At 38.2% G+C, this 27,600-nt stretch overlaps 13 protein-coding genes across 13 annotated transcripts; 5 read left to right on the top strand and 8 right to left on the bottom strand. All coding sequences in view use genetic code 12, as the record gives it.

Moving 5' to 3' along the window:
* Positions 1 to 518: 518 nt before the first annotated feature.
* DASC09_019360 (uncharacterized protein) lies at positions 519 to 2,285 on the bottom strand (the record flags this gene model as incomplete). The annotated part of the gene is made up of 1 exon (XM_064995539.1): positions 519 to 2,285. One exon carries the CDS (start codon positions 2,283 to 2,285, stop codon positions 519 to 521), a length of 1,767 nt encoding a protein of 588 aa, XP_064851611.1.
* A 388-nt stretch (positions 2,286 to 2,673) lies between these two features.
* Positions 2,674 to 4,359, bottom strand: CCT7 (chaperonin-containing T-complex subunit CCT7; the record flags this gene model as incomplete). The annotated part of the gene is made up of 1 exon (XM_064995538.1): positions 2,674 to 4,359. The coding sequence occupies one exon, from the start codon at positions 4,357 to 4,359 to the stop codon at positions 2,674 to 2,676; it is 1,686 nt and encodes a 561-aa protein (XP_064851610.1).
* A 374-nt stretch (positions 4,360 to 4,733) lies between these two features.
* GCV2 (glycine decarboxylase subunit P) lies at positions 4,734 to 7,832 on the bottom strand (the record flags this gene model as incomplete). Its single annotated transcript, XM_064995537.1, has 1 exon — positions 4,734 to 7,832. The coding sequence occupies one exon, from the start codon at positions 7,830 to 7,832 to the stop codon at positions 4,734 to 4,736; it is 3,099 nt and encodes a 1,032-aa protein (XP_064851609.1).
* Positions 7,833 to 8,463: 631 nt separating this feature from the next.
* Positions 8,464 to 9,771, bottom strand: CAR2 (ornithine-oxo-acid transaminase; the record flags this gene model as incomplete). The annotated part of the gene is made up of 1 exon (XM_064995536.1): positions 8,464 to 9,771. The coding sequence occupies one exon, from the start codon at positions 9,769 to 9,771 to the stop codon at positions 8,464 to 8,466; it is 1,308 nt and encodes a 435-aa protein (XP_064851608.1).
* A 1,065-nt stretch (positions 9,772 to 10,836) lies between these two features.
* On the top strand, positions 10,837 to 11,646 carry MBA1 (Mba1p; the record flags this gene model as incomplete). Its single annotated transcript, XM_064995535.1, has 1 exon — positions 10,837 to 11,646. One exon carries the CDS (start codon positions 10,837 to 10,839, stop codon positions 11,644 to 11,646), a length of 810 nt encoding a protein of 269 aa, XP_064851607.1.
* A 611-nt stretch (positions 11,647 to 12,257) lies between these two features.
* DASC09_019310 (Arf family guanine nucleotide exchange factor) lies at positions 12,258 to 15,336 on the bottom strand (the record flags this gene model as incomplete). The annotated part of the gene is made up of 2 exons (XM_064995534.1): positions 12,258 to 15,215; positions 15,307 to 15,336. The coding sequence occupies 2 exons, from the start codon at positions 15,334 to 15,336 to the stop codon at positions 12,258 to 12,260; spliced, it is 2,988 nt and encodes a 995-aa protein (XP_064851606.1).
* A 292-nt stretch (positions 15,337 to 15,628) lies between these two features.
* On the top strand, positions 15,629 to 17,344 carry ELP3 (Elongator subunit ELP3; the record flags this gene model as incomplete). The annotated part of the gene is made up of 1 exon (XM_064995533.1): positions 15,629 to 17,344. One exon carries the CDS (start codon positions 15,629 to 15,631, stop codon positions 17,342 to 17,344), a length of 1,716 nt encoding a protein of 571 aa, XP_064851605.1.
* A 670-nt stretch (positions 17,345 to 18,014) lies between these two features.
* DASC09_019290 (serine/threonine dehydratase family protein) lies at positions 18,015 to 19,028 on the top strand (the record flags this gene model as incomplete). The annotated part of the gene is made up of 1 exon (XM_064995532.1): positions 18,015 to 19,028. One exon carries the CDS (start codon positions 18,015 to 18,017, stop codon positions 19,026 to 19,028), a length of 1,014 nt encoding a protein of 337 aa, XP_064851604.1.
* A 279-nt stretch (positions 19,029 to 19,307) lies between these two features.
* TSR2 (Tsr2p) lies at positions 19,308 to 19,940 on the bottom strand (the record flags this gene model as incomplete). The annotated part of the gene is made up of 1 exon (XM_064995531.1): positions 19,308 to 19,940. The coding sequence occupies one exon, from the start codon at positions 19,938 to 19,940 to the stop codon at positions 19,308 to 19,310; it is 633 nt and encodes a 210-aa protein (XP_064851603.1).
* Positions 19,941 to 20,451: 511 nt separating this feature from the next.
* Positions 20,452 to 22,146, top strand: CNA1 (calcineurin catalytic subunit A; the record flags this gene model as incomplete). The annotated part of the gene is made up of 1 exon (XM_064995530.1): positions 20,452 to 22,146. The coding sequence occupies one exon, from the start codon at positions 20,452 to 20,454 to the stop codon at positions 22,144 to 22,146; it is 1,695 nt and encodes a 564-aa protein (XP_064851602.1).
* A 637-nt stretch (positions 22,147 to 22,783) lies between these two features.
* Positions 22,784 to 25,852, bottom strand: ECM30 (Ecm30p; the record flags this gene model as incomplete). The annotated part of the gene is made up of 1 exon (XM_064995529.1): positions 22,784 to 25,852. The coding sequence occupies one exon, from the start codon at positions 25,850 to 25,852 to the stop codon at positions 22,784 to 22,786; it is 3,069 nt and encodes a 1,022-aa protein (XP_064851601.1).
* Positions 25,853 to 26,433: 581 nt separating this feature from the next.
* DASC09_019250 (uncharacterized protein) lies at positions 26,434 to 26,886 on the bottom strand (the record flags this gene model as incomplete). Its single annotated transcript, XM_064995528.1, has 1 exon — positions 26,434 to 26,886. The coding sequence occupies one exon, from the start codon at positions 26,884 to 26,886 to the stop codon at positions 26,434 to 26,436; it is 453 nt and encodes a 150-aa protein (XP_064851600.1).
* A 291-nt stretch (positions 26,887 to 27,177) lies between these two features.
* On the top strand, positions 27,178 to 27,513 carry DASC09_019240 (uncharacterized protein; the record flags this gene model as incomplete). Its single annotated transcript, XM_064995527.1, has 2 exons — positions 27,178 to 27,194; positions 27,258 to 27,513. 2 exons carry the CDS (start codon positions 27,178 to 27,180, stop codon positions 27,511 to 27,513), a joined length of 273 nt encoding a protein of 90 aa, XP_064851599.1.
* Positions 27,514 to 27,600: the final 87 nt, after the last annotated feature.

The raw sequence follows: 27,600 nt of genomic DNA, 5'->3' as shown, positions 1-27,600 counted from the left end.
CCTAAAACGATGACATGAAAAAGCAATGAAAAGAAAAAAAAAAAGAAAAAGAAAAATTAAAAACAAAAGAGAGACAAAACTCACTATACAGACACAAAATGTTTGAGATAAGGTGAAGAAAGAAGGGAAAAGGTTGAGGTGAAACTAGAACATAACGAAAAAATAAAAAAAAAAAAAAAAAAAAAAAAAAAAAAAAAAAAAAAAAAACACACGAAGATCAAATATGATAATTTAACTTGAATAAACAATTACAACAAAAGGAAGAAGGGAAAGAAACAAACAACAAAAAAAAAAAAGAATCTAAAAAAAGTATGGGTGACAACAATAATGAATAATGAACCTCGTAAACTTGTAGGGACAAGGTAAACCATATAGAAAAGATAAACCATGTAAAAACCATAAAGCAAACGCTGTGATGATTGAAATTTTAAACCTTCAGTAATGCTAAAAGAAAAAGTAGAAAATGCAAGTAGCGGATATTATTTATTTGCAACAGAGAAAAAAAATTAGCAAGAATTCTAAGCTTTATTCTGCTTCTCCACCATCAATTGGTCCCAAATTTCCTCACAAGCTTTCAAGAATTCTTTCTTTTCCTCGCTTCCTGATCCTCCGTTCTTGTTAACTTTAGGACGAATAGTTTCACTCTGTTTAAATTTGAATTTGGTCAACTTATTGGCAAAATCTGTCTTGAATCGCAAGTCAATCTTGTAATCTTCGAAATCACCACCATTAGCGGTAATCAATAACTTATGTTCTTCTTCTGCTTCAATATTGATCCTAGAGTCTTCTTCGATGGCTCTACTTTCCACATCTTCCTCATCTTCTTCTGTAATTGAATCATGTACGCTTATTTTGTCGTTCCTTGACTTAGATTCCTTTACTTCTGGTCTTGAAATCGGTTCTTCCTTATACATTCCAAAATCAAAATGTTCTTCCCGAGCAGATATTGGTTGATTGGAGACTGGGGCAAATTTTGTCATTTCTCCAGGAAACACGTCGGTGACATGAGGGGTATTAGATTTTTGCATATTGATCGGGGTCTTTGGACCTCCAGAAGATTTTCTCTTATTAGTGGAAATGGTTTGTTTAACAATGTTGGAATTCAAAGGTGACTGCAAAGTTTTTCTAAGGGAAGTGGAGTTCACCGGCTTAGTTATACTAAGGTTCTTTTTGTTGAGAGACGAGGACGAGGACGAAGTAGTAATGTCATCCGATTGGTCTTTCGCAGAGCTTCCCTTTTTGGCGATTTTTTTATTCAATTCTGATAAAGAAAACGATTCATTGCCGTTGATAACATAATTTTGGGAGGCTGTGGTTATTGGACGTTTTTGGAAGCCATGATTCAAAGGAGTTATTGGGGTGGTGGTGCCATTGATACCACTAGTTGGGGTTTGTACATGAACTGCGGGAATTGGAGCACATGGAACCATTGGGATCGCCCCAAAGTTTGGGTTTCTAGGAGTGGTCAACTTGGCACCCTTCATAAATAACGATCTATAATAGGGGTTATTATAAGGGTTTGGAGTCAAGGCAACCGGGGTGGCAACAGATCCACTAGGAATGACAGGATAATATCTTGGGGCAAAATAAGCTGAGGCCAAAGGCGATTGAAGGGCCGCTGTCGCTCCTGTGACAGTTTGCTGTTGAAAATTGACAACTTGTGGTTGTTGTTGTTGTTGCATCTGAGCTGGGAATCTCATATTGAAAGGAGAAGCCATTGGTCTTCTATTGGCTAATGCCGGATTTATTACCCTTGAGTTATTGATAAAATCAACTTTACTGCCATATTGGAATTGCGAGCCATTTCTGATAGGAGCTGTTTGAATAGATGGGCCAATGGTCTTTGCATCTTGTGATATTTTCAAAGGAGGAGGGGCTTTACTTCTTTTGAATTTCTTAGCAGACGGTAACGGCGAGAGAGTTCCGGAGTTTATGTCGTTTGTTTGAGGATCAGATACTTGTTCAATAATGATTGTCGGAGTTGACACTTCAAGCCCTCTTTTCTTTGGTATTGATTGCGGGATCAAAGTGACGTTAGCAGTCCCATCTTTTTGAAGCTTGTTCTTTGCGGCAATGAGATGTTTCTGCTGTTGTTGAATGGATTGTGCCAGCTGGATTGTTGATATCTGTTCATTATTTAATTGAGAAGGGTTGAGCCCAGGACTCAAGATGTCGACTGCCATGTCTTGCATTTTCGCTTTCTTCTTGAGAGAAAGGGCAGCTGGCCGGTGCTTTTGTTTCTGCTTTTGGGAGAGTTGCTTCAGATTCGATTTCTCGGCGGCCATCTTTCTACTAGAAATAATATTGATGAGTTGGATAACAAACCTTAGCTCGAGGGGGGTTGTCCTTTTGTGTGTGCGATAATATCAAAGAGGAACCGAAATTTCTCGATCACGTGCATTTTTTTTTTTTGGCGGCTTAAGCTTCGCTGCTGAAACGGCGACCCGCGTCACTTTGCAGAAGATGAAACACGCCCCCTGCTTCCGGATTAGGATGTCCCGACACCCTGTGATGGGTCACCTGATAGAAAATGTGTCCCGACATACATCAAAGCTTCATCTGTAACAATCAAGCTAATAGTATAAAAAAACCTAGCTAATAGTATAAAAAACCTATATTATGGTATCAAAATACACACATATATATATATATATATATCTTCTCCACCTACCTTCACATAGGCACACCTCTACCACGGTTGGCCATCATTTGTTGCGCCATATTGGCGTTAGGTTCAGCCCTTTCTTTACTGGAAATCGTTTCGTCAACTGACAACACCAAGTTTGCCGCTTCCACCGCACTGCTCAAGGCATTGATCTTTACTAAGGATGGTTCCCAGACAAAAGCTTCCAAGTTATTCCCGATAGATTCGCTTTCAAAGTCGATACCAAACCAGGTTTCCCCCTTGGCGTGGGCTTTTCTCAACTTGTTCAATAAGTCTGTGGCATCAAAACCGGCATTATCACACAATTGTCTTGGAATAACTTCCAAAGCTTTAGCAAATGCACCAATGATCAATTGCTGCTTACCGGCAATGGTCTTGGAGTACTCACGCAAATATTTCGATAATTCCATTTCGATGGCCCCACCACCAGCGACAATAACGTTGTTCTTGATGGTTCTTTTCACAATCATTATCGCATCGTGCAAGGATCTTTCAACTTCCTCAATGATTTGCTCGGCACCACCTCTCAATATCAAAGTACATGTCTTGGCTTCTGGACAACCTTTGAATAAATTATAACGTTCCCCACCAATTTGCACTTCTTCGAACAGCTCACAGGTACCCAAATGTTCTGGTCTGATATCGGTGGTAGTGGATTGAATCGACCCTCCAACTGCTTTCAAAGTTCTATTCATATCTTCGGATGACACTCTACCGGCACAAAACAAGTTTCTATCGGCGAAAAATTGTGTGGCCAAATCCCCGATTGGGAGCTTTGACAAAATGATGTTGGCACCAGTAGCTTCGATGGCCTTCAATTTGTTGAAAATGATTTCCCATTCGGCATCTACAATTTCTTGATAATTCTTGACTTTGTCAACTCTAACTTCGGCATTATCCTTTTCTGCCTTCAATTCCAACTCGACGTTTAGGCATACAATCTTTGGATTAGTGAATTTCTTTGGCTGTTGTTCGAAACCGGCGTATGAAAAAGTTTTCTTGAAAGCAACACCATCAATGAATAAGGTGTCGGTGATTGAACCCCCAGGAATCTTCTTGATACCAATCAAGTTCTCGTCCAAATCATTTTGATCCAAAGATAGCACCGATTTCACGACAATTTCTGTGAAGAATTTGGAGTTTTGGGTGATCAATTTAGAAGACATTGCGGTTTTCGCACAGTTTTCCAATAATTCTTTGAATTTAATCGAGGCTTCGTCATTGCTGGTCAAGGTCAAATCAGCTGGTCTTTCAACCTTCACCGCGAGCTCATTAATCCTCTTGATAACCAAACTCAAAGCTTTTCTATAACCCTTGGTGATGACATGCGAGCTGATACCATCTTCAATGAAATTCTTACTTTCTTTCAAAAATTCCCCCGCCAAAATGGTGACGGACGTGGTCCCATCACCAACTTCGGCATCTTGAGACCTGGAAATATCAACAAGAATCTTTGCTGCAGGATGAACAATATCTAATAGTTTCAAAATAGTGGCACCGTCATTGGAGATAGTGGTCTTGCCATCGGACCCCACAATCAAGATATCAGAGCCGAGTGGACCTAAAGTGGCACTCAAAGTTTGTTGGATGGCGACGCAAGCATTAATATTGGATATGATTTGTCCTCTACCTTGAGAGCTATCGGTACCTTCTCTAAGGACAACGACTGTAGGTGTCTGAGTTCCAAAATTCATTGTTATGGTACTATATGAAATTGAAGCTGGATGACTAACGAATTGAATAGAATTGATACCAACTCTGACCCTTTGAAATATCTTTCAGTTATTTTTCTTTATGGTGGTGTTTACGAAATTTTTTTTTTTTCCTACTCTGTGGCGATGTGTGGGTGTACAAACATCCCAACACCAGATATACTCTCCTTCTCTCTCTCCATAGAATTTACAATTTCAACCCCAGATCTTTCAGCAATACCATAATATTAAATACGTTTTCTATATAAAATTAAATTAAAAAATAAGAGTAATATGAATTTACACAACGAATAGAAGCAAAGGAATAAAAATTGGTCGTCAATCTAATGACAAACACCCCCGTAAACAAAAAAGAATTAATCACTTTCAGCAGCAACCTCCTCAACACTTGGGCAAGTGCACAACAAATGCATATCACCATAAGTGTCATTGACTCTGCAAACTGATGGCCATGATTTGGCGTTCTTCAAGTGGTTCAATGGGAAACCAGCAAGTTCTCTAGAGTAGCCTCTTGATTCCCAATCTTTAGAACTCAACAAGTCATCAAGACTATGTGGAGCATTGAGTAAAACATTACCAGTGGAGTCACCATTCATTTTAGCGTCAATTTCCTTTCTGATGGAGATCAAGGAGTCCACAAATCTATTAAGTTCGTCCAAGTTTTCCGATTCAGTTGGCTCAATCATCAAAGTGTTGGCCACTGGGAAAGACATGGTTGGGGCGTGGAACCCATAATCTTGCAATCTTTTGGCAACGTCAATGGCTTCAACGCCTGCTTCGGCCTTCAATTTTCTCAAATCAATGATGAATTCGTGGGCACAATGCTTAAGACCAGATTTACCAATGAACATGATCTCGTAGTATGGTTCAAGACGTTTCATCATGTAGTTGGCATTCAACATGGCAATGACAGAAGAGTAAGGTAAACCAGTGGCACCCATCATCTTGATGTAAGCATAAGAAATTGGCAAAATAGAAGCCGAGCCAAATGGAGCACTGTTGACTGGCTCAATGGCAGTTTCGGTATTAGTGTTAGTGGTTTCAATCAATGGATGGCCTGGCAAGAATTTCATCAAGTGACTCTTGACACAAATTGGACCAACACCTGGACCACCACCACCGTGAGGAATGGCAAAAGTCTTGTGCAAGTTCAAGTGACACACATCGGCACCCAAATCGCCAGGAGAGGTCAAGCCTACTTGTGCATTCATGTTGGCACCATCAAGGTACACTTGACCACCGTTAGCATGGACAATGTCAATAGCATCTCTCACACCCGGTTCAAACAACCCATAAGTGGATGGGTAAGTGATCATGACACAGGCCAAGTTCTTAGCATGTTTCTTAGCCTTGGCTTCCAAGTCTGGCAAGTTCAAAGACCCATCATCGTTACATTTGACAGCCACAACTTTAAGGCCAGCCATGGTAGCAGAAGCTGGATTGGTACCGTGAGCACTGACTGGAATCAAACAGATGTTTCTGTCGGTTTCTCCAATACTGTCCAAATAGGATTTGATAACGGTTAACCCAGTGTATTCACCTTGAGCACCAGAGTTTGGCATCAATGTGGTACCATCGAACCCGGTAATGTCAGCCAAATCTTTTTCCAATTCAACAATTAGTTCTTCATAACCTTTAGCTTGGTCTTTTGGAACAAATGGATGTAAGGATGAGAATTCTGGCCAGGAGACAGGAATCATTTCCACAGCAGAGTTTAACTTCATGGTACATGAGCCCAAAGTGATCATGGAGTCGGCCAATGATAAGTCCTTGGCTTGCAAGCTGTGTAAGTATCTCATCATAGAAGTTTCAGAGTGATACTTGTTGAATACAGGATTGGTCAAGTATGGATGTTCGGCTTGATCTCTAATAATTTCTGCATCAAGGGAAATGGAAACTGATTCAAAATCTTTTTGCAAAGTTGCGTTGTCGACAGCTTTACCACTGAATAATTTGATCAATTTGATCAAATCAGATTCAACAATAGTTTCGTCTAGCGATAAAGAAACAGTGGTTTCATCAACCTTGTATAAATTGATACCATAATCAGCAAGAGCAGTTTGTAAGAAATTTTTAGCAGTAACACCATTCAATTTGACAGTCAAGGTATCGAAGAAATTTTCACTAGCAATTTCATGGGAGCCTTGCACGTAACTGGCCAAAATACTGGTGTAGATATGAACTCTTTGGGCAATTTTCTTCAACCCATCTGGACCATGGTAAACAGCGTAATTAGATGCCATGTTTGCCAAAAGAGCTTGGGCGGTACAAATGTTAGAAGTAGCCTTTTCTCTCTTGATATGTTGTTCTCTGGTTTGCAAAGCCAATCTCAAGGCACGATTGCCTAATCTATCCTTAGAAACACCGACAATTCTACCAGGGATTTTTCTGTTCAATTCATTAACAACAGATAAGAACCCGGCATGAGGACCACCGTAACCTAATGGAACCCCGAATCTTTGAGACGAACCCAAAGCAATATCAGCACCAAATGAGCTTGGCGGCTTGATCAAAGTCAACGCCAACAAATCGGTAGCGACAGCAAACAAACCTTTATTAGCATGGACCAAATCACTGATCTTTTGGAATTTCTTATAAATTGTACCGTTAGAGGCTGGATATTGTGCCAACACCCCGCAAACTGATTTTGAGATGCTTTGAAGTTCTTCGAAACCGGCATCACCACCAGAGGTCAAGTCCAACACCTTTAATTCAACCCCGAGGGTGTTAGCTCTGGATTGGACCACAGCCATAGTTTGTGGATGAACATTGGCGTCGACAACGTACACCGGCTTCTTTTTTTTGCAGAAGTTGTACGACAAGATCATCGCTTCTGCAGCGGCGGTCCCTTCATCCAACAATGATGCATTAGCGACCGGCAAACCTGTCAAGTCGGCAACGACGGTTTGGTAATTCAACAACGATTCCAATCTACCTTGGGAGATTTCCGGCTGGTATGGGGTGTAAGAAGTATACCATTCTGGGGCCTCGAATAAATTTCTTTGGATCACTGGAGGAACGATGGTCCCGTAGTAACCTTTCCCAATGAAGGTCTTGATGTTGACATTATTTTTAGCACCAATACTTTTCAAGTGAGCCAACAATTGGGATTCACTGAAACCGTTTTGAGGTTCGATTTTCAAAGGTCTTTTTACCAAGATGTTAGCAGGAACCACGGCTTTGACAAATTCGTCCAAATCTTTGTAACCCAAGGTCTTCAATTGGTGAGCGACTTCGGTCTCGTTTGGGCCCAAATGACGACGTTGGAACGAGTCCAAAGGCTTTAAATCACTGACCACCGGGGAGGAGTTGTAAACCTTCGCGTATTTGTTGGAGGAAACATCAGCGACGGTAGAATTCAATCTTATCGATGGGATCGACACTCTGGAGATAGATAACAAATGTCTGGACAGACGGGAAGCAGATCTGGTGATCAATCTCAGAGACCTCAACATATTGGAATAATGGAATGGAGTGAATATGTTCCAAGAAGAAGAAGAAGAGGAAGAGGAAGAAGAAAAGAAAGACAAAACAGAAACTGAAATTTTTTTTCCTATTTGAATCAATGTTGGGGAGAGTCATTGAAGCAGTGCGAGATGAGATAAAAAAAAAAAAAAAGCGGTCCCGAGTCAAAAAAGCTGTTGAAAAATTGACTCGGGACCGTATTTTTCAGAAAAAGCGATAACATACGGTGGGATGGATAACCAGGAGCAGGACTATTACTATCTGTTAGATATCTACCGATAATTATACTGGATAGGATTATAGATATAGTCAATCCATCAGGCATAGACAATCCTTTCTTCCTCATGTCCTTGTTTTAAGTGATTTTTCATTACAGAGGCAAGAATTTGATAAGCCGTACGAAGATAACAGACCCACTCATTTTACATGGTAAACTGATTGCCACGCGTTTGGCAACAGTTTGCACACAAACGGTGAGGAAAGAAAAAATTACAATTTCTGTGTTCTACAACTCTTTAGAAATTTAGCTAATACATTTTCTATGAATTTTTCCCCCTTATATGCTATTATGGATAACTAAGAGGTAATTACTATACAATATTATCCACAACTTTAACACATCTAGTGATGGGCAGCCTTTTCAACAGTTGGCAACTTAACCAAAGATTTTCTAATAGCATCGATACCCTTGAGCAAATCTTCTTTAGAAATGTTCAATGCTGGTGCCAATCTGATGATATGATCGTGAGTTGGCTTAGCCAAAACACCTTCATCCTTCATCAACAAACACAAATCCCAGGCGGATCTACCATTGGCCTTAGATTCATCAATAACCACAGCAGCCAACAACCCTCTACCTCTAACTTCGGAAATGATACCGTTGGAGTCTTTCTGTAATTTCTTCAATTCTTCTTTGAGGAAGTCACCTTTCTCTTGGGCTTGTTCCACCAACTTTTCATCTTTAACTACTTGCAAAGCAGCAATCGAGACTCTACAGGCCAATGGGTTACCACCGTAAGTAGAACCATGCGAGCCAGGTTCCAAAGTCAACATGATTTCTCTAGAAGACAAAACAGCAGAAACTGGCATAACCCCACCAGAAATCGCTTTACCCAACAAGATAACGTCTGGTTTGACCCCATCGTAGTGTTCGTAACACAACATCTTACCAGTACGAGCAATACCGGTTTGAATTTCATCACAGATAAGAAGAATGTTGTGTTCTTTACAAAGCTTTTGCACGGCAGAGAAGTAACCTTCTGGAGGACTGACAATACCAGCTTCCCCTTGGATTGGTTCAAGCAAGATGGCGGCAATTTTGTCACCAGCGTTCTTGACCGCCAATTCAATATCTTCAATGTGTCCGTATCTGATGATTTGGTTATCGGTACCTGGAATAACTGGACCAGTGTTTTTTAAGAATGGGCCAAAGTTGTTAGTGGCATCAGGGTCAGTAGACATGGAGATGATCCCCAAAGTTCTACCATGGAAGTTATTTTCAGCGGCTAAAATGATTGCTTCATCTGGCTTGATGCCCTTTTTGACGTACCCCCATCTTCTGGCCAATTTCAAAGCAGATTCCACGGCTTCAGCACCAGTGTTCATTGGCAACACCATTTCGTAACCAAAATACTCAGTAATGTACTTTGCAAACACCCCAAACACATCATTAGAGAAAGCTCTTGATGACAAGGTTAATTTCTGGGCTTGATCAACCAAAGCGGCAATGATCTTTGGATGGCAATGACCTTGGTTAACAGCAGAATAGGCCGATAAGAAATCCAAGTATTCTTTTCCTTCAGGGTCCCAAACGTGAGCGCCTTCAGCTGTATGGAACACCACTGGGAGCGGCGAGTAGTTGTGAGCAGAGTATTGCTGTTCGTATTCAAGGGCGGTCTTGGAAGAGATGTTGAAAGAAGGTTCGGACATTGTGTGTTATTGGTACTGGTATGTTAAAAGTACTAAGCGAGTTATATTGACAAAAAAAAAACCGTTGCTAAATGATTACTCGGTTAATCGAATCGAGCAATTGTTGGGGACCCCACCACTCTTTATATACCATCACCGTCGCGCGGTACTGCTTTTAGGGGAGATGCAACCACGGTGCTGGTCCACCGGGCTCACCAACCTGACCTCTAAGTGAAGGGCTAGGCGAAATGGGTCGACTACTGTGGTTTCGGCGAAATTCCTATCGATATGAGGGGCAGGAAGGTTGGACAGTGGCCATTTACTTCTTTGGGCTATCCATTTCTAGGGTGGGTGGGCCACACCAAAAATAATACTAGTTTTATCGATCATGTCGTATCATGGGGAACTGGGGCTGGAAAATGAAAAATGAAAATTATTGCTCGCCAGTTGGACCCTCACCACCACCTTCAATTGGTATACACTGTGGTGGTTTTAGCAAAAGATAATTCATTTCCATGTTGTTGAGTAAGAGGGGGTCTTACAGAATGTGTTTCGTTGACTAGCCTCATGGACCTGGCGGGTGTGTATGACAGTTCAGCACAAATAAACCTTGCTGAAGTGTCAAATATCTTAATGGCAGCAATCCCCGCATTCAATCTCCTATTGAGAAATAAAGAATTAAGAAAAAAGCTCTTTAGTGTCTATTTACCTTTCTTTTTCTACTTGGAAATATATTACTGCACTGTATATTTTCCATCCTTTCAGACCATATAGATGATCCTTATATATATTGGAAATCTGCCGACAACTCCAACAAGAAATTACAAAAAAAAAAAAAAAAAAGAAGCTTGATGAATAGAATCATACTGTATCTACCACCTCACGCTGCTAACTAACATATTATCCTCCGCTAATATATGTCAACTGAACGACGAATTTCGTGGGGTCGTTAATCCTGTTTCCACCCTTTTGTTATGTGCCCCGGCACAAACACCAGAGGGATCAATAAAATTTCTCCGTATGAAAAATTGGTGAATCTCCAAGAACCATCAAAAAACAGTGTAAATACCACCAAGTATTAAAGACATGCTCGCTCCGGTCATCAGAAATAGAATAGGGGTACGTGCCCTTTGCCAACCTCACATTGTTCTTTCAAAAAGATTCGCTTCCCAGAAAGCCCCAAGAGGCGTTCCTTCGGACCAAGTTGGGCTCCCAGTGAGATTCTACATCCCACCATCTTATGCCAGTTACCCAAGCATTTTACAAAGCCCTATGGGATGGGTGAGACTCGTGGCTAGAAGAGTATACAACTTTGGGCGTAATACTGCACAAATTGGGTTTGCAAGATTTTCCGGAGGTTTCAAGCCAGAGTTTTTACTATGGAAAAATGAGGCGGTCGATATTTTCGTCAAGGTTAACAAGGCATTCGCTAAAAGAAAAATAGAATCGGTAAAGGATACTTTGACCATCTGGAGTAGAGTGCCACTTCTTAAAAGACAAGAAACTTTGCCAGGGAGTTTTGAATTCGATTGGAAATTGGTCAAATTGCTCAACCCTCCTAAATTGGAAGTGTTCTTACCATACGCTTTGCCAGGTCAACCATTAGACAAAGTGTTGATCATTTACAAATTCAATTCCATTCAAAGATTGATCAAGTTAAATAAAAAAACACAAGAAGTCTCCACCAGCGATGACACAATAGAAAACCACTTGGCGTTTGTCGTTGACTTGAATACCAACAAGTTGAAATTATGTGGATCTACATTCGAAAGCAGTGTGGATGAATCTATTGACGTTGTTCAACCAAAGAATTCAGGTACAGTGATGAAGATTCAAGGTGACATTTTCAGAGTGAATGATAATGCTTTGAAAGAATCTATGGATTTGGGTATATAATAAGGAAAAAACAAAAAGGGTGTACATATAAATCCATTTTTATAGAACGTTTATGTAAATAGCATTTTGTTCCAATTGTTTACATTAGTATATTTGTAAGCTAAAAGGGTACCTGGCTTTGATTATTTGTAAAAATTATAAATCAGGAAGACTAAAGCAATTAAAAAAAAAGGGTGAGAAAAAACAAGAATAAAAGAATGGTAACAATATCGCAAATGGTATAAGTAAGAAAACAGTCTAAATCAGAAAATGTTGTATGAAAAAAAAGTATGGGCTAGAAAACAGTGTGCAAATTGAGCTGAAAAAAAAAAAAAACTTGTAAAATAAATAAACGAAGAAGATACAAACAATAACAAGCAGGATAAGCAATAAACGAAACGTAAATAACCAGAAATAACAAAGAGCACAGCAAAAGACTAAGCAAATAGAAGAGGAAAAAATACAAATAAAGAAAACAAATATAAGTAAAAAAAAAAAAAGGCAAAGAAAAAAAAAAAATATTGTTCTTGACCATACAAGGCCAAAAAAAGAAAAAAGATTATAAGTAAACAACGAGATTTTTGAAGAGAAAAACTAAAGAGAAACCACTCAAAATTACTAGTCGAATCACATCACTCATCATCACTAGTTTCACCACTCAACTTCTTCTGTTTTAAATCAATCGCCTCTTTTAAAGTCAACACATAGTCTTTGAATTGGTTATGCTCATTAACCAAATAACTGTACTTATTTTTCCAATTGGTCATGATGGAATTGAACACTTTATTCAATTGCACCAAATATTTGTGATTCTCTGACGCATTCTTGTGAATAAATTCATCAATCTGATCTTTCAACTTCAAATGATCGGAAATCAAGTTTTCTAAAATCTGCACATATTTGAACAATTCAATCAACTGCTTCTTAATAGAAAGGGTTGAAGCCACCACTGAAGGCACGAGAGGATTCCACAGGTGAATTTTGGTATTAATTATGTTCGTGGCATTAGTGGAAGTGAGGAACGAATTGTTCCAACCATACTGTTTGTTACTAATCGATTCATTTTGAGTTGGAATGGCGGTCAATCTAGCAGCCCAGTAATTGCAAGTGAACACATACTCTTCGGCAATTTCTCTTGTACCAGCACTGAAAATTAAAATGTTATCATTATTAATATACGCTCCAGTTTCCTTTTTAACCTTCGACATTAATTGTCTATTATCAGCGTCAAAATCATAATTGCTTGGCAACTTCAATGCCCAGAAAGTTTCCAATTCTCTTGATTTCAACGACTTGTTATTTATCGAATCGTCGGGAATAATTTTCGAATAAGTGGAAATCATACTAAAAGAGCCGGCCGTGAGAGCATTTCTCATCCAGTTACCATCACCAATGCCCCCGCCAATAGGGAGGGAGTTCCCAGCACCAATCACTACTGGCTCATTATTATTTTTATCTAATCTTAGTTTGGAGAACTTCTTGCGTAATTTACCCGAATTACCATCCATCATTGGCGAACTAAATTGGCTATTCGATAATGTCGATGATGATGAAGAAGAAGATGGTTTGTTACCAAAGGAGAACAATTTCAATTCACCTCTCGAAACAACGGTAAAGTTCAATTTCCATTGCGCTTTGTTGGATGATGAAGATGAAGAATTGTAGCCGTTCTTATGATGCTTAACAAATCCACTGGTATTCGTAGAAGTCCTAGATAAATGATTATTCAAACCATCACTGTTGCTGTTTCCATTGAAGAAACTTCTACTGAACTGCGAGGAGCTTTGTGAGCCAGACACATTATTGGATTTAGAAGAATTCAAACCAAAGAAATTCTTGTTCTTCTCAAACTTCTTAATTTTCAACAACCCTTCTTTAGCCCAAGGAGGACCAGTCAATTCCAAATCCATATCAGCTTCATCTTCCTCAATAATCACGTCAGAGGCCTCTAAACTAGAAGAAACAAAAGAATTAGAATTGCTGATAGAATTGTTGGCGTTGATTAGAGCAGTGTTAGAAGATCCGCTATGTTTAAAGCTGGACTTGTTCGAGGTATTAATAGAATTGTAAGTGCCGACAGTGTTTGAGGTTTCCATAGTTTTCATAGTGTTAGCACTAACAGCAGACGCAATAGAGACACTGGATTTATGCTTTCTCAAATCTAATTTACTATCAGTTTTATGGTTCAAGTGTGATGCATTTCTTTGTAAAGCATGTAAAAACCCAACTGGTTCTTGTTCTTTTGGAAGAATGCTACCAGCATTCGGAGGGGCCTCCAAGAAGTCACCTTTCCCAATACCAGTGTGGTTTGTGCCATTGTCATGATGGTATAACTTATTAGAAACTGCATTGCTGGCTCTAGTAGATGATCTACTAACATTGAATGACGTCTTTCGTAAGTTCACAAAACTATTGTTGTTGTGATTGTAATTCCCATTAGATTGATAACCCCCATTGCCAGCCGTCAGGTTATTATTCAACAATTTTAATTCGTTTATCTCAATACTTTCATAATAGTTTCTGAGACAGTTCAAGGCACTAATGGAATCTTTTGGGTATAATTTTTCAACTTTAAGGGCATTCAATGTATTTTTCACAAAAGTTTCCTTGGAAATATGTTTAGAAAGCTCAGGAGAGTGTAAGTCAGAGTTCAACAAAATCAAAGAATAGGCAATCAAATAAATGGCATACTGGTTTCCGAAAATGTTTTTAGGGAATTTTTGGGTCCAAACTATTGAAAACGATTCAATGATTCTGCTGATGTTTTGAGATTCGCCTCTGAAATATAACTTGTTACAAAGAATTCTCAAAGAATCCAACAAAGAGATTGTCCAGTTGAATTTCTTTAAATAGAAAGATCTCAACTTTTTAGCCTCGGGATTATTTGGGTTACACAACACCATCATATAATCCTCCACTGGAACCGCCTCATATTTATGTTCATATAACTCAGCGGCGGTTTTCTTCAATTCTGATAATTTCATTTCTTCGTATTTCAAAGCCTTTTCTGTTTTGTTTGAGATATTTGAAGAACTGGAATTAGCGGATTTTATTGTGGCATTGTCACTTCCTTCTTCTTCTTCTTCTTCTTCTTCTTCTTCTTCTTCTTCTTCTTCTGCTTCTGCTTCTTCAACAGCTGCATTTTTTCTTTGCTCAAGATTGTCGCTGCCTTGTACCAATTTTTGTAATTTCTTGCCATCTGGCTTTGTTACAATAATTGGCGCATCATCCTTGATCAAAGGAGAGTATTGTTGCTGGTATTGGATAGGGTGACTTTGATCTGACACTCCCTGCACCAATACTGGAGCCAAAGATTTCTGATCCATAGTTTTCTTTTTTGGCGAGGTTGCAATCATCTCAGGGGATACGAGGAATTGTTTGATAGCGTCCAAATCCGAATAAGTAGAGGAGTTGTTTGAGTCTTTTTTAGCCAAAGGAGAATAGAATTTTTCTCCCTCGTCCTCAATCACCGATGAGTTCGACAATGACTTCTGATGGGTACTGGTGGAAGATTGGGTTACTGGATCTGGTATTTGCTGGATTTTTTGTACAGAGGAAGCATCGAACTTGTGCTTATGCTTTGGTGAAGCCTTATCTGTTTGTTAGTTGATTGTTGTTAAAAAAAACGTGCAATTATGTAACTATTTGTAGCTACATTTCCCAAGCAGCAAGAGTACTCACAAGGTGAAGGGTCTTTAGGTTAATTGACATTTCAAGTGACCCTTAACAGGAATATATATTGTGTGGATACTGCCCCAGTTGTCTGGTAAAACCCTTCAATCATCCTGGGGTTTGAAAGCAAAAAATTCACCAAAACCGTGTCAGAAACTCCACCGCCAGGGCTCCACAACATTTTTTTAAAAAAAAAAAAAAAAAGAAAAAAATCGGCCATCGAGATTACGTAAGAAAATAAAAAAATTTTTTAATCAAAGAGATATGTTGTTATGGTACTCTCTCTTTGACTAAAGATATCAATAGTAAATAAACTTCCCCACAAACAATAATGGCTGTTCTGGTAGCGAAACAGAAGTCCAAGGGAAAGACTGTTCCAGAAAAGGAACGGTTCATCCGTGCCTGTGCCGACATTTCGTTGGAATTGGTGGGATCTTTACAGTCTTCAAAGGATATCAATTTGAATGGGGTGATTATCAGACATTCCAAGAAATACAAATTGAAGCAACAACCAAGATTAACCGATATCATTTCATCGATTCCCGATCAGTATAAAAAGTATCTTATTCCAAAACTAAAGGCCAAGCCAGTGAGAACTGCCTCGGGGATTGCCGTGGTGGCTGTCATGTGTAAACCACATAGATGTCCTCACATTGCTTACACCGGTAACATCTGTGTTTATTGTCCGGGTGGTCCAGACTCTGATTTCGAATATTCGACCCAATCATACACTGGGTATGAACCAACTTCAATGAGAGCCATCAGAGCAAGATATGATCCGTACGAACAAGCTAGAGGAAGAGTGGAACAATTGAGACAATTGGGTCATTCTATTGACAAGGTGGAATATATTATCATGGGAGGTACTTTCATGTCTTTACCTATCGATTACCGTGAGAATTTCATAGCTAATTTACACAATGCCTTGACCGGTTATACAGGGTTAAATCTTGATGAAGCTATCAAGTTCTCCCAACAGTCTTTAACAAAATGTGTGGGTATTACCATTGAAACTAGACCAGATTATTGTACTGAAACCCATTTGTCAGACATGTTAAAGTATGGCTGTACCAGATTAGAAATTGGGGTTCAGTCTGTTTATGAAGATGTTGCCAGAGATACAAATCGTGGACATACTGTCAAGGCGGTTTGTCATACTTTTGCGGTATCTAAGGATGCTGGTTATAAGATAGTGAGTCATATGATGCCTGATTTGCCGAACGTGGGAATGGAAAGAGACTTGGAGCAATTTAAAGAATATTTTGAAAACCCGGATTTCAGAACTGACGGGTTGAAAATCTACCCAACTTTAGTTATTAGAGGTACAGGATTATACGAATTGTGGAAATGCGGGAAATATAAATCTTATAATGCCAATGCATTGATCGATTTGGTGGCAAGAATCTTGGCGTTGGTTCCTCCTTGGACAAGAATTTACAGAGTGCAAAGAGATATTCCAATGCCATTGGTTAGTTCTGGTGTGGATAATGGTAACTTGAGAGAATTGGCGTTGACAAGAATGAAGGATTTTGGTGTAACATGTAGAGATGTGAGAACCAGAGAAGTTGGGATCCAAGAAGTACATCATAAAGTTCAGCCAGATCAAGTAGAATTGATTAGAAGAGATTATTACGCTAATGGTGGTTGGGAGACATTTTTAAGTTATGAAGATCCTAAACAGGATATCTTGATTGGTTTATTGAGATTGAGAAAAGCGTCTAAAAAGTACACTTTCAGAAAAGAATTCACTTCTCAACCAACTTCTATCATTAGAGAATTACACGTTTACGGTTCTGTGGTGCCTGTTCATTCCAGAGATCCAAAGAAATTTCAACATCAAGGGTTTGGTACTTTGTTGATGGAAGAAGCTGAAAGAATTGCTAGAGAAGAACACGGTTCTGAAAAGATCAGTGTCATTTCTGGTGTTGGTGTGAGAAACTACTATGCAAAATTGGGTTTTGAATTGGATGGTCCTTACATGTCTAAGAAAATTGCTCAAAACAATGACTATGATGGCGAGTCTGATGATGATGCTGATTTCTTTTAAACCTGGTATTATTTGGTATTAGGATTATATTTTATTTTTGTTTTTGTTTTTGCTTTTGTTTTTAGTTTTAGCATTTTCTCTCTTCTTCCATCTGTATAGTGAGTGTCTTCATTTTTTATTGGTGTCACACCAGTGGGAAAACATAATTCATCGGTTTTTTTCTTGTTTTTTTTGTTTTCCATTTTTTCGCACTTTAATTATCCATACCATGGTTCGGTTGCAACCGGTAAGAAATATTGTATCACAGGCTTTTGGTCAAATGAGTATCATATTGGCAACCCGTCCAATCAGATTCCTTTGATAACAAGTGCTATGCATCGGGGATCTATTTTGATATATCGGAAACATATAGGCGTTTATTTGACGAAAAAGCCCCCATAAACGTGTAAGCTGTGGCAACAAGCTAATATAGCCATGAGGGTTGACTACAACCGATGAATAAATGAGAATAATAGTCAGAATAAGAAATTTCTGGATCATTGAGCATCCCTTCCTGTGGTTAATAATAATTCAACAGCAAAATACGATGATGTACATGCAATGGTTATGCGCACATGTAATCTCGGACTAATCCCCAAGTATAGGAGACTCGATTTTTGGATTCCATGCTACTTATTGTAAATGCTACCATATTGTTTTATATAGCTCAGTTAACTAGAAGAGACAATTAATGACATTCAGAACCCCAACAAATTTACCTTACGTGGAAACCCCTTTGGTTAAGTCCGCTGAACTCTCCAAGATCTGTGATGTTTACCTTAAATGCGAATTCACTCAGCCGTCTGGATCGTTTAAATCAAGGGGTTTGGGCCATTTGATTCAAAAATCCCTTGAAGAAGCCCAAAGTCTCAACAAAAAGATCCATTTGTTCACATCTTCTGGAGGTAATGCGGGGTTGGCAGCAAGTACAGCAGGAAGTTTTTACAACTTACCTTGTACTGTAGTGTTGCCAATCACCACCAAGCTAAGAATGAAGGAAAAAATCGAAAGAACTGGTGCAGAAGTTATTATTCAAGGAAAGCATTGGGGTGAGGCCGATGAATTCTTGAGAAATGAAATAATTGCCAAGGTTGATCTCAATGAGATTGTTCCTATTTATTGTCATCCATTTGACCATGAATTAATTTGGGAAGGACATTCGACAATGATTGACGAGATTGTTTACCAAATCCCCGAATCCAAGATTTCAAAGATCAAGGGAATCGTATGCTCCGTTGGTGGTGGTGGTTTATATAATGGGGTTGTTCGTGGTTTGATCAAAAATGGTTTAGAAATTCCTGTGTTGGCAGTAGAGACTGAGAATGCCCCAACATTACACAGTGCTATAGAAGCGGGTAAAGTCGTTTATTTATCAGATGTTAAAACCGTGGCGACTTCGTTGGCAAGTCCATATATCAGTCTGAAATCATTGGAAAACTCAAAGGCTCACCCAACACATCTGATTTTAATCACTGATAATAACTCGCTTGAAGGGGTCGTCAGCTTTGCCAATCATCATAATATTATTGTTGAGCCTGCTTGTGGGGCTTCAATTTTTGCAGCCGATAATCTTTCTCTTCTTGAAAAGGCCTTCGGTAAATTATCCAAGGATGACATAGTTATTGTCATTGCTTGTGGTGGATCTGCAACTACATATGGAGATATTGTCAAATATCAAAAAATACTTATAGATGAACACAAGTGACTGAACATATATGTATATATATATATATATATATATATATAAATCTTTTGAATAGAGAGAGAAAAAAAAAAAGCTGCTCTTTTTCCAAGAGGTTCCAAAATATATTTCATTAGGAAATCCATGTTATTAGATTACAATTAAGTAATGTTTCTTAAATTTTCACGACCATTCAGTTACAGTTGTAAGTCATACAGATAAAAAATGTCCAAAATTTATTAAAATGAAAAAAAAACAAAGCAAAAATAGATATAAAACTAATATACTAACACAATCATATGTTCAATGATGTCTACTCTTTCTACCCTTCTTTTGCACCAATTCAAACCCATCGTCATCAACAATTGGTTGTTGAGGCTCTTCATCAATATCCATCATTTCGGTGTCACCATCAACCAAGGCAGGAATATTTTCATCTTCCTCAACATCTTCCTCATCATCATCATCACTGACATCTGGATTTTGAGGATCTTCATTCACCACCACTCTATTGATCTGTCTTTGTTCTTGTTTCTTTAGCCATCTTTCATATAATGATCTAACATTATCGTAGTTTTTCTCTCGGCAATCCTTGTATGTGTCAAAGATTCTTTTACTTACGAGTAACGCTGAATCATCTTCAATCTCCACTTGGAATTCATCCACCATGGCGTACAACAAAGTTTCTTCAATAAGCGAAATATCTACCGCATTATTAGTAGTAAATAATTCCACAATGATACTGGAAATCCAGTCTCTTTTCTCTTCACTATCTGGACCACCCCACTGGTTATCAACTGCGGTTTTCAAATCATCCCAGCCGTGGATCATCATCGATACCCCAAGCTCAAAGTTAGCCTGTTGTTTTTCATCAACGAACTGGAGAGTCTTCTGATCTTTTGGGGCTTCCACTAATTCAGTATGGTCAATAGACATGATTTCGTAATCTTTTTCTTTAGTTTCTGTTTCAAACAATCACCATTAACATGTCTAATAAACTGAAGAAGCTCTTCTTCTCTATGGATAATTTTTTTTTTTTTTTTCCGCTGCGGCCGTCGGGGGGAACAAGCGAGGGCCTAGAGCCGTCTCCTGTCCGGCAAAGGCGCACAAAATGCCACAACGGGAAAAAGTGATGAGAAATTTATTTAATCTCTCCATCGTCGTCTGCCCTACCCACTGACTTGTTTATTGTTGAATACTCATCATTCAGGCATCCCCAGTACACTGCAATCTGTTAGTGAATACTTTCTTTGATTTGAAAATCTCCCCATTTCAAGCAACTGCTATTGATTTCAATCTCTATCTTGAAATCTCCCGATTGTCCAAGTCAAAAGTTTTCTTTTTTTTTTTTTTTGGTTCTCCTTGAATTGACACGGTTGCCCCTGTTATATAACTTTGATCTCCCATAACATTTCAATTACTGTCAATCAAATCCCATCACTTAGTCATGTCTGATTTAGCCAAGGATAATAGTGAAAAAATTAATAATGCTCTTAGAGCTTTAAAGAACAAACAAAATCACAATGTCCCAAAGAAGGACTTTTCGATATTCGTTTTGGAAGATAAGGAAGTCTCGACCAAAAATCGTATTGTTCAATCTGTTCCAGCCCCAGTGACTAGAAAACCATCGGATGATGAAGTTTTTTTGCCTAATGGATTGCCAAATCACGAATTTTTGAAGAATCATTTCTACCATGAAGGGAGATTGCATGAAAGCCAAGTGATCAAGATCTTGAAGGCTGCCACGGAATTATTGCGGACCGAACCTAATTTATTGGACGTTCCTGCCCCAGTAACGGTGTGTGGTGATGTTCATGGTCAATATTACGATTTGATGAGATTGTTTGAAGTTGGTGGTGACCCAGCAAATACTTCGTACTTATTTTTGGGTGATTATGTCGACAGAGGGAATTTTTCCATTGAATGCTTGTTGTACTTGTACAGTTTGAAGTTAACTTACCGTAAAACTTTCTGGATGTTGCGAGGGAATCATGAATGTAAACATTTGACAGACTACTTTACTTTCAAGATGGAATGTTTGCATAAATACAGCAATGCAGTTTATGAAGCAGCATTAGATTCTTTTAATTCTCTACCACTAGCAGCCGTTATGAACAAACAATTTTTCTGTGTGCATGGTGGGTTGAGTCCGGAATTGAAAACTTTGGATGACTTGAGAAGAATTGACAGATTCAGAGAGCCGCCAACTAGAGGGTTGATGTGTGATTTGTTGTGGGCCGATCCAATTGAAAATTATGATGACGACACAAATGAAAATCATTTTGTTGCTAATACTGTCAGAGGTTGTTCTTATGCTTTCACTTATAAAGCTTCCTGTGCATTCTTGCAAAGGACTGGGTTACTTTCTATAATAAGAGCACACGAGGCTCAAGATAGTGGTTACAGAATGTACAAAAGAACCCCCACCGTTGGTTTCATTTCTCTCTTAACAATGTTTAGTGCGCCAAACTATCTTGACAGTTATAATAATAAAGCTGCGGTATTGAAGTATGAAAATAATGTGATGAATATTAGACAGTTTAACAGTGCTCCACATCCATACTGGTTACCAAATTTCATGGATGTTTTCACATGGTCTTTACCATTTGTGGGGGAAAAAGTCACTGATATGTTGGTTTCAATTTTAAATATTTGTTCGGAAGAAGAATTGGATGAAGATACTCCGTTGGCCGTCGCGCCTGCTCAAACCCTTGATGATGTCACCACCGCACCATCTAGTCCAATTGATGCGGCTGTTAAACCTCAACTTCCTCTGATTGCCTCATTACAATCAGCAGCCATCTCATCACCAGAAGATGATATCAATGCTAAAAAACAAGCGTTGCGTAAAAAGATCTTGGCCATTGGTAGAGTGGCAAGAATGTACCAAGTTTTACGTGAGGAATCGGAAAATGTTCAACAATTGAAATCTTTAAGTGGTGGTACCTTACCAAAAGGTGCTTTATTGAGTGGTCCTGACGGGTTGAAGAACTCTATTAATCTGTTCGAAGAGGCAAAGAAGGCTGATTTGGAAAACGAAGCGATCCCACCAAGCCCTGCTGAATTGACAAGAAGAAGAAGTCAAAAAGAAGAAAGGTTGAAGAGGAAAATCAGGGACTCCATGACTCCCTTAGATGGATGAGGATGATGATAATTATGAAGATAATATATTATCTCTATTAAAAGGTGTTACGTGCCTAGGTGTGGGTAAATTGACTGTACAAGATGTTGATCATCACGTAGTTTGTCTTGCTTACTTATATCTCTAGTCATATGAATACCTCAAAACCCACCCTTCATTTATTCCTTTTTTTTTTTACCCCGTCATTCTTTTTTTCTTCTTTTTCTATTACTTCAACTTGTTGCTATTTTAGTTCTTCAATTTCCTACTACCGTGCTGTTTTTTTTTGTTTTTTTTACGTTTTTTTTTGTCCCTCTCTCTGTTTCTCCAAAATTAATTTTGGAATCTATGAGCATTTTGTCGCATATTCTTTCTCTCATATATTGTTTTATTTGTTCTTTTATTCTTCTTTTTTCTTATATACTTTTCTTCTGTACGTATATTCCATTACAAAGTTGATCATCAATTTAAATTGATTATATGATAACTATGATATTTTTACGATACTTTTTCTCATTCTATTAATTGATTCTTGTATTCTTTATTTTATTTATTTTTTTTTTTGCCCTAATTTGAATTTTTCAACTCAAGTAGGAGAAAAAACATAGAGCCATGGGTATGAGAAATCTAAAATAGCCTTTCTAAAACTCTAACCAGGCTAATCACCATCTCTGTATTTCTTGGTTTCTTCAGTTGTCTTCAATATATTTGCTCCCCTTAACATCGAGAAATGGTTCATAAGATTATTGGTCATATTATCTAAACTAAATATATTATTGGCATCAAGATCATGACCATCTTTATCAACAGGGGGTATACTAAAGTTCCTAACTGACTTTTCTGAGTTTGCAGACTTTATTTTAAATAAAGTGACCTTTGTGTGCTTGAAAAAATTGGTATTCATAATGACTTTTTGTAAGTGATCCAGCTCATTTGCCTTCTTGGAGATAGAGTCGTCCCCATTTTCCTTCAGTCCGTCTTGTTTATTTTCCCAACCAAATCTCAGGAAAAGCCGTCCGACGGTTGATGTTGGTAAATTAGAAGTGCTGCCATCATGTTCAGATACCATACCATTGTCATTACCAATCCAAAAACCTTCGAGACTAGATACTAGGCCACTTGGCAACAACCCACTGCCATTGACACTGGCATCTTCAAACTCAAAATGCACTGCTTCCTCAGTGATAAATATTTTCCCCCACAATACACTAAGATACCATCCTAAAGATACTGCTGACCAATTGAACTTTAACGGTTTGTAAGTTCTGGTGTTTCCAAGAAAAGTTTTTACATTGTCAATTCCCATAATTTCCGAGTTCATGTTTTGGGGAATAATGATCTTTGACATCAAACTTTTTGGAGTTTCAAATGAATCGGTATTATTTTTGAGACCAGAAATATTCGCAGCATTCATAATTTCAATGAATCTTAAAAGAATTTTGATACATTTTGATCCATTCCAAGTCTGAGATAAAGATGCATTGATTGGTAGTTTTCCTTTAGCTTTTTCAGACATTCCCACTGGCTGAACTGGTCTAAATGCCTGATATAATTCTAAATCATGAAAATTATCTTCTTGAGCTAGAGTCATATCAATATCATCATTGCCATGATCATTCCCATTCCTTGTTGATTCGTGTCCCAGCTCATCGCTTTCATCAATCATGCTCAAAATTAGATGCAATACATTTCTGTAAGTTCTCTCATTTTTTACCGCTGAAATTACCAACATTTTCACTTTATCCAAATGATACCTATTGAACAATATTGCATTCACAACTGATCTTATCAAAAGGCTCAACAAATCTGGATTCATTTTGTTTTCCAATAACGTCAGCCGGGAACTTAACTTGATAATTAGTTGAGTCAAGGTGGAACAACAATTATAAGACAACCCATCATCAAAGGTATTGATATCGTTTTTAATTTTTTCATTGTTATTATTGACCACTGTTATTGGAACAAGGTTATACAACAACTCGAAATATGTAGGAGTGAGTAAATCAGCGGACATATTGACATCATTTACCAACTTCCAGCTCACTTTGTAAACAACAAAGTCTCTATAAGTAACTATGCTTGAATTCTCAATCATGGATTTTTGAAGGAGGCTTTTTGGAATTAGCAAATCATAGAGTTTTAAATTGATTCTTTTCAATAAGTTTTTGGAGATGGGAGCCACTGCCGTCATATATAAAATGAGATAGCTAATAATCCTCTTTGTGCTTTGGTTTTGCGAGCTGCTCTCATAAGCAAAAATATAATATGATAATGTAACGAAAATTTCATTGGAAAAGAATTCTTCAGTTTTGGAATTCTTTGCTAGGACTAGAAACTTCACAAAACTTTTGTTGCATTGGATCAATTCCCATAAAATCATGATGACTTCTGCAGTCCAAGAGGGGATTTTCTTCAGTTTTGGAAAATCTGCAGCTTCTGAACTTTTTAGAAGCAAATTGAACCTTGATGGTGAATCTAAGGTGTTTTTTAAATCAATCATTGGTTTTTGTAGAAATTGCAAATAACTCTTGATAATGTATTGTAACTCGCTTGGCTTGTGTAATTTTGAAAGATATAATCTTACTAAATTACTTGGAGGGAATATTTGAGAGTTTTCTGATCCTGGGTTGATAATATTTAGGTTTTTCACAAAATCAATATCCTCACTAGGGATTGCATAACTTAGGGTCAACGCAAATAATTGGACTGAATATGTTGCTAATAAGTAACGTGGCTCATTAATTGGGTTATCAAACGACGAGAAGGAGCACTCTCTGATTGAGATATTTAATAATGAGCAAATAAAGGCTAATAACTTCATTTTGGGTAGGGAAGTCACCAAGGCTGTGAGAAATTTGGACCCATTGTCGACGATTTTTTGAGGAGAGGAATATAGGGTCTTAGAACACAAGACTACTAGTAATCGTATAATTTCCAACCTATTAGCATCTATAAGAAATTCAGGAGCCTTAAATTTCCCATTCTGGCCAATTCCAGGCTCCCAGAGTTGAAAGTCTCTGCCTTTTAAGTGCATGTTCTCTTCCATTATTGTAAAATGTTTAGTAAACAATAGATCTATGCAAACATGCACAAGTTGTGCCCCCAATGGTAATTTGAATTTCTTGTAAGATCCATCTCCATTGATTACTACTTTTTTTGAATTTGTTTCCGATAGTTGGTCGGAATTGTGGATATTGACATTCATACTGGCACTATCGTTAACCATATTGGATAGAGAATTTGGAGGGGTGATTGAGCCAACTGTTGCGGTATTGGGGGACGTAGACAGCATGGAATTGGTGGTATTATGGTATTTCAAATCTTCAGGGAGATAATTGTCATTGTTATTTCGTTGCCAAAAAATTTCCATTTCTTGACGATTGGCTTTGGGACCCTCGAAGATGAAGGGGAAAAATCTGGTCAATAACCGACAACAATTTAGAAGTTGGTTAGTTGAGGCATCACTAGTATTGGGGAAGCCAGGATGGTTGGCCAAATGTATTAGCCTTACTGATACGATTCTAATGAACAGGTAAAAATTGATGGGGTTCTTGGATTTGATATATTTGATGTCATTGGCAGTTAAGATGTGGAAGATGTCGTCCGAGTCATAGGTATGACTCCAGAGGAAATTCCAGTATGGATCATTGGGAGAAAGGATTGGAGGTTGAGCTAGTCTGAAAAATTTCTTCTTGAGTTTTAGTTTTTCATCAGCTATAGGCACCATAGTGACATGATCATATAGGGATTGAGATCAAATCAGGTAAAATTAATGTGATGTAATAATAGGGTGGGGGTTCAATATTCAGTCAGGGGTGTGTAGTCTTAAGGCAAAGATTTTCTTTAAATTATTTTAGTGATGAGTGGATATGGTATTCGCTAACTTCCTATCAACATAGCCGTATAATAAAGGAAGCTTGAATAAAAATGATTGATCTTCATCAAACTTTACTTGCACACACAAATACAAAAGAAGAAAAAAAAAAAAAAAAAAAAAAAAAAAAAAAAAAAAAAAAAAGGTGCATTACATTACCACCGGAGTGCGCGCAGTGCAATAATCATGAAGGATGAAAAATAAGGTATTATTATTAAAATATATAACAAAACTAGAAACCCAAAGATAAACCATTAGAAAGAAGCTGAAAGTCTGAACACAAGCAAAAAGGAAAAGAAAAGAAAACGAAAAAAAAAAAAAAAGTAGTGCTAAAAAAATAAAATTGTTGGAAATGTCAACATAATATATATATATGTGCCATGGGGGGTATCATCTATCAAGAATGTAGAAGTAAAATAGAAAAATAGTGTCAGTTAAACAATCAACTCAAAATCAGAATCCTCGTCATACGCATTGATTCTTCCGTATTGATCTTCTTCGTCGCCTTCAGCCATGTCTCTGAAGGATCTCTTTTTTGAATTATTTGACATGCTGATCTTAGATTGATTGAAGAAGATCGGGATGGGAGAATCAGAGATTCCAGGGGAGGTTGGAGACGACATCCGATTCTTAGGGGTAATTATCGAGGTTGCATTGGTGTTTATATTGAATTGGAACGAGCTGCTGCTGGATAGCAGAGGGGTTAGTTGTGAAGAGAAAGAGAAAGAGAAAGGGGTGGAGGAAGACAGGGCAGGTGATGCTGGAGGCGCTGTTCCTCTAATGATGGCGACAGGGGCGGCTGCTGGGGGTTGTAATAAAGAGGATGAGGGAGAGGACGAGTGAAGAAAGGAGCGCAGGCTGGGGGAGGAGTGTTCGGTCATGGCCATAACACCATCGTTGTGCCTGGGTGGGTGGGGAGGAATATATCCAACAATCGGTGACAGTGATAGACTGAGGCGTATTTTGTATAGCCAACTGACGTTTTTTTTTTTTGCTGAGAAATTTTTTTTTTCCGGTCAGTTGGGGCTGCGCGGGGCTGCGTAACTGGTTGTGGTTGTGAGCCCCTGGTGGGTTGTTGCCATCACCGTCGCTTTGCAAACAAAATCTGCGATAACATAAGTAAGGAAGGATGGTAGCGATAATAATAGTGATATATTATCACAATTTATGGAACAGCCATGGATATCCTGCACATGTATGTATATCCTCATCGTTACTTCCCCTCCAACCCAATTAGTACTAACAAAATCCCCTCCAGAATCAACGCATCGGGGATCGAAAACCCCCAAGCTGCTCTTTATATCGACTACTCTGATGGCCTATGCTTGACCTACTACGGGAACTACTTCTCAACCCAAGACCCAAACGAGCAGGCCTATCATTTATACACCATAGTAAAGGGTAACTCTGCAATCATTGACAAGGACGGTTTTGGGCTTATAAAATACCACGAGTTTGATGTCTACTTGTTTTATGATCCTAAACTTAATAAACTTCTAGCAGTTTACAAGTAAATGAAGGAAACAAAAAACAAAAACAAAAAAAAAAAAAAAAACTGTATTATATTACAATCATCGCTATATTACACCTCAATATTATTA

The sequence above is a fragment of the Saccharomycopsis crataegensis genome (assembly GCF_037102585.1).
Source record: "Saccharomycopsis crataegensis DNA, jcf7180000000074, whole genome shotgun sequence".
In the NCBI taxonomy this organism is placed as follows: domain Eukaryota; kingdom Fungi; phylum Ascomycota; class Saccharomycetes; order Ascoideales; family Saccharomycopsidaceae; genus Saccharomycopsis; species Saccharomycopsis crataegensis.
The sequence above is the reverse complement of the archived record's forward strand: the minus strand, read 5'-3'. Positions and strand labels throughout refer to the sequence as shown.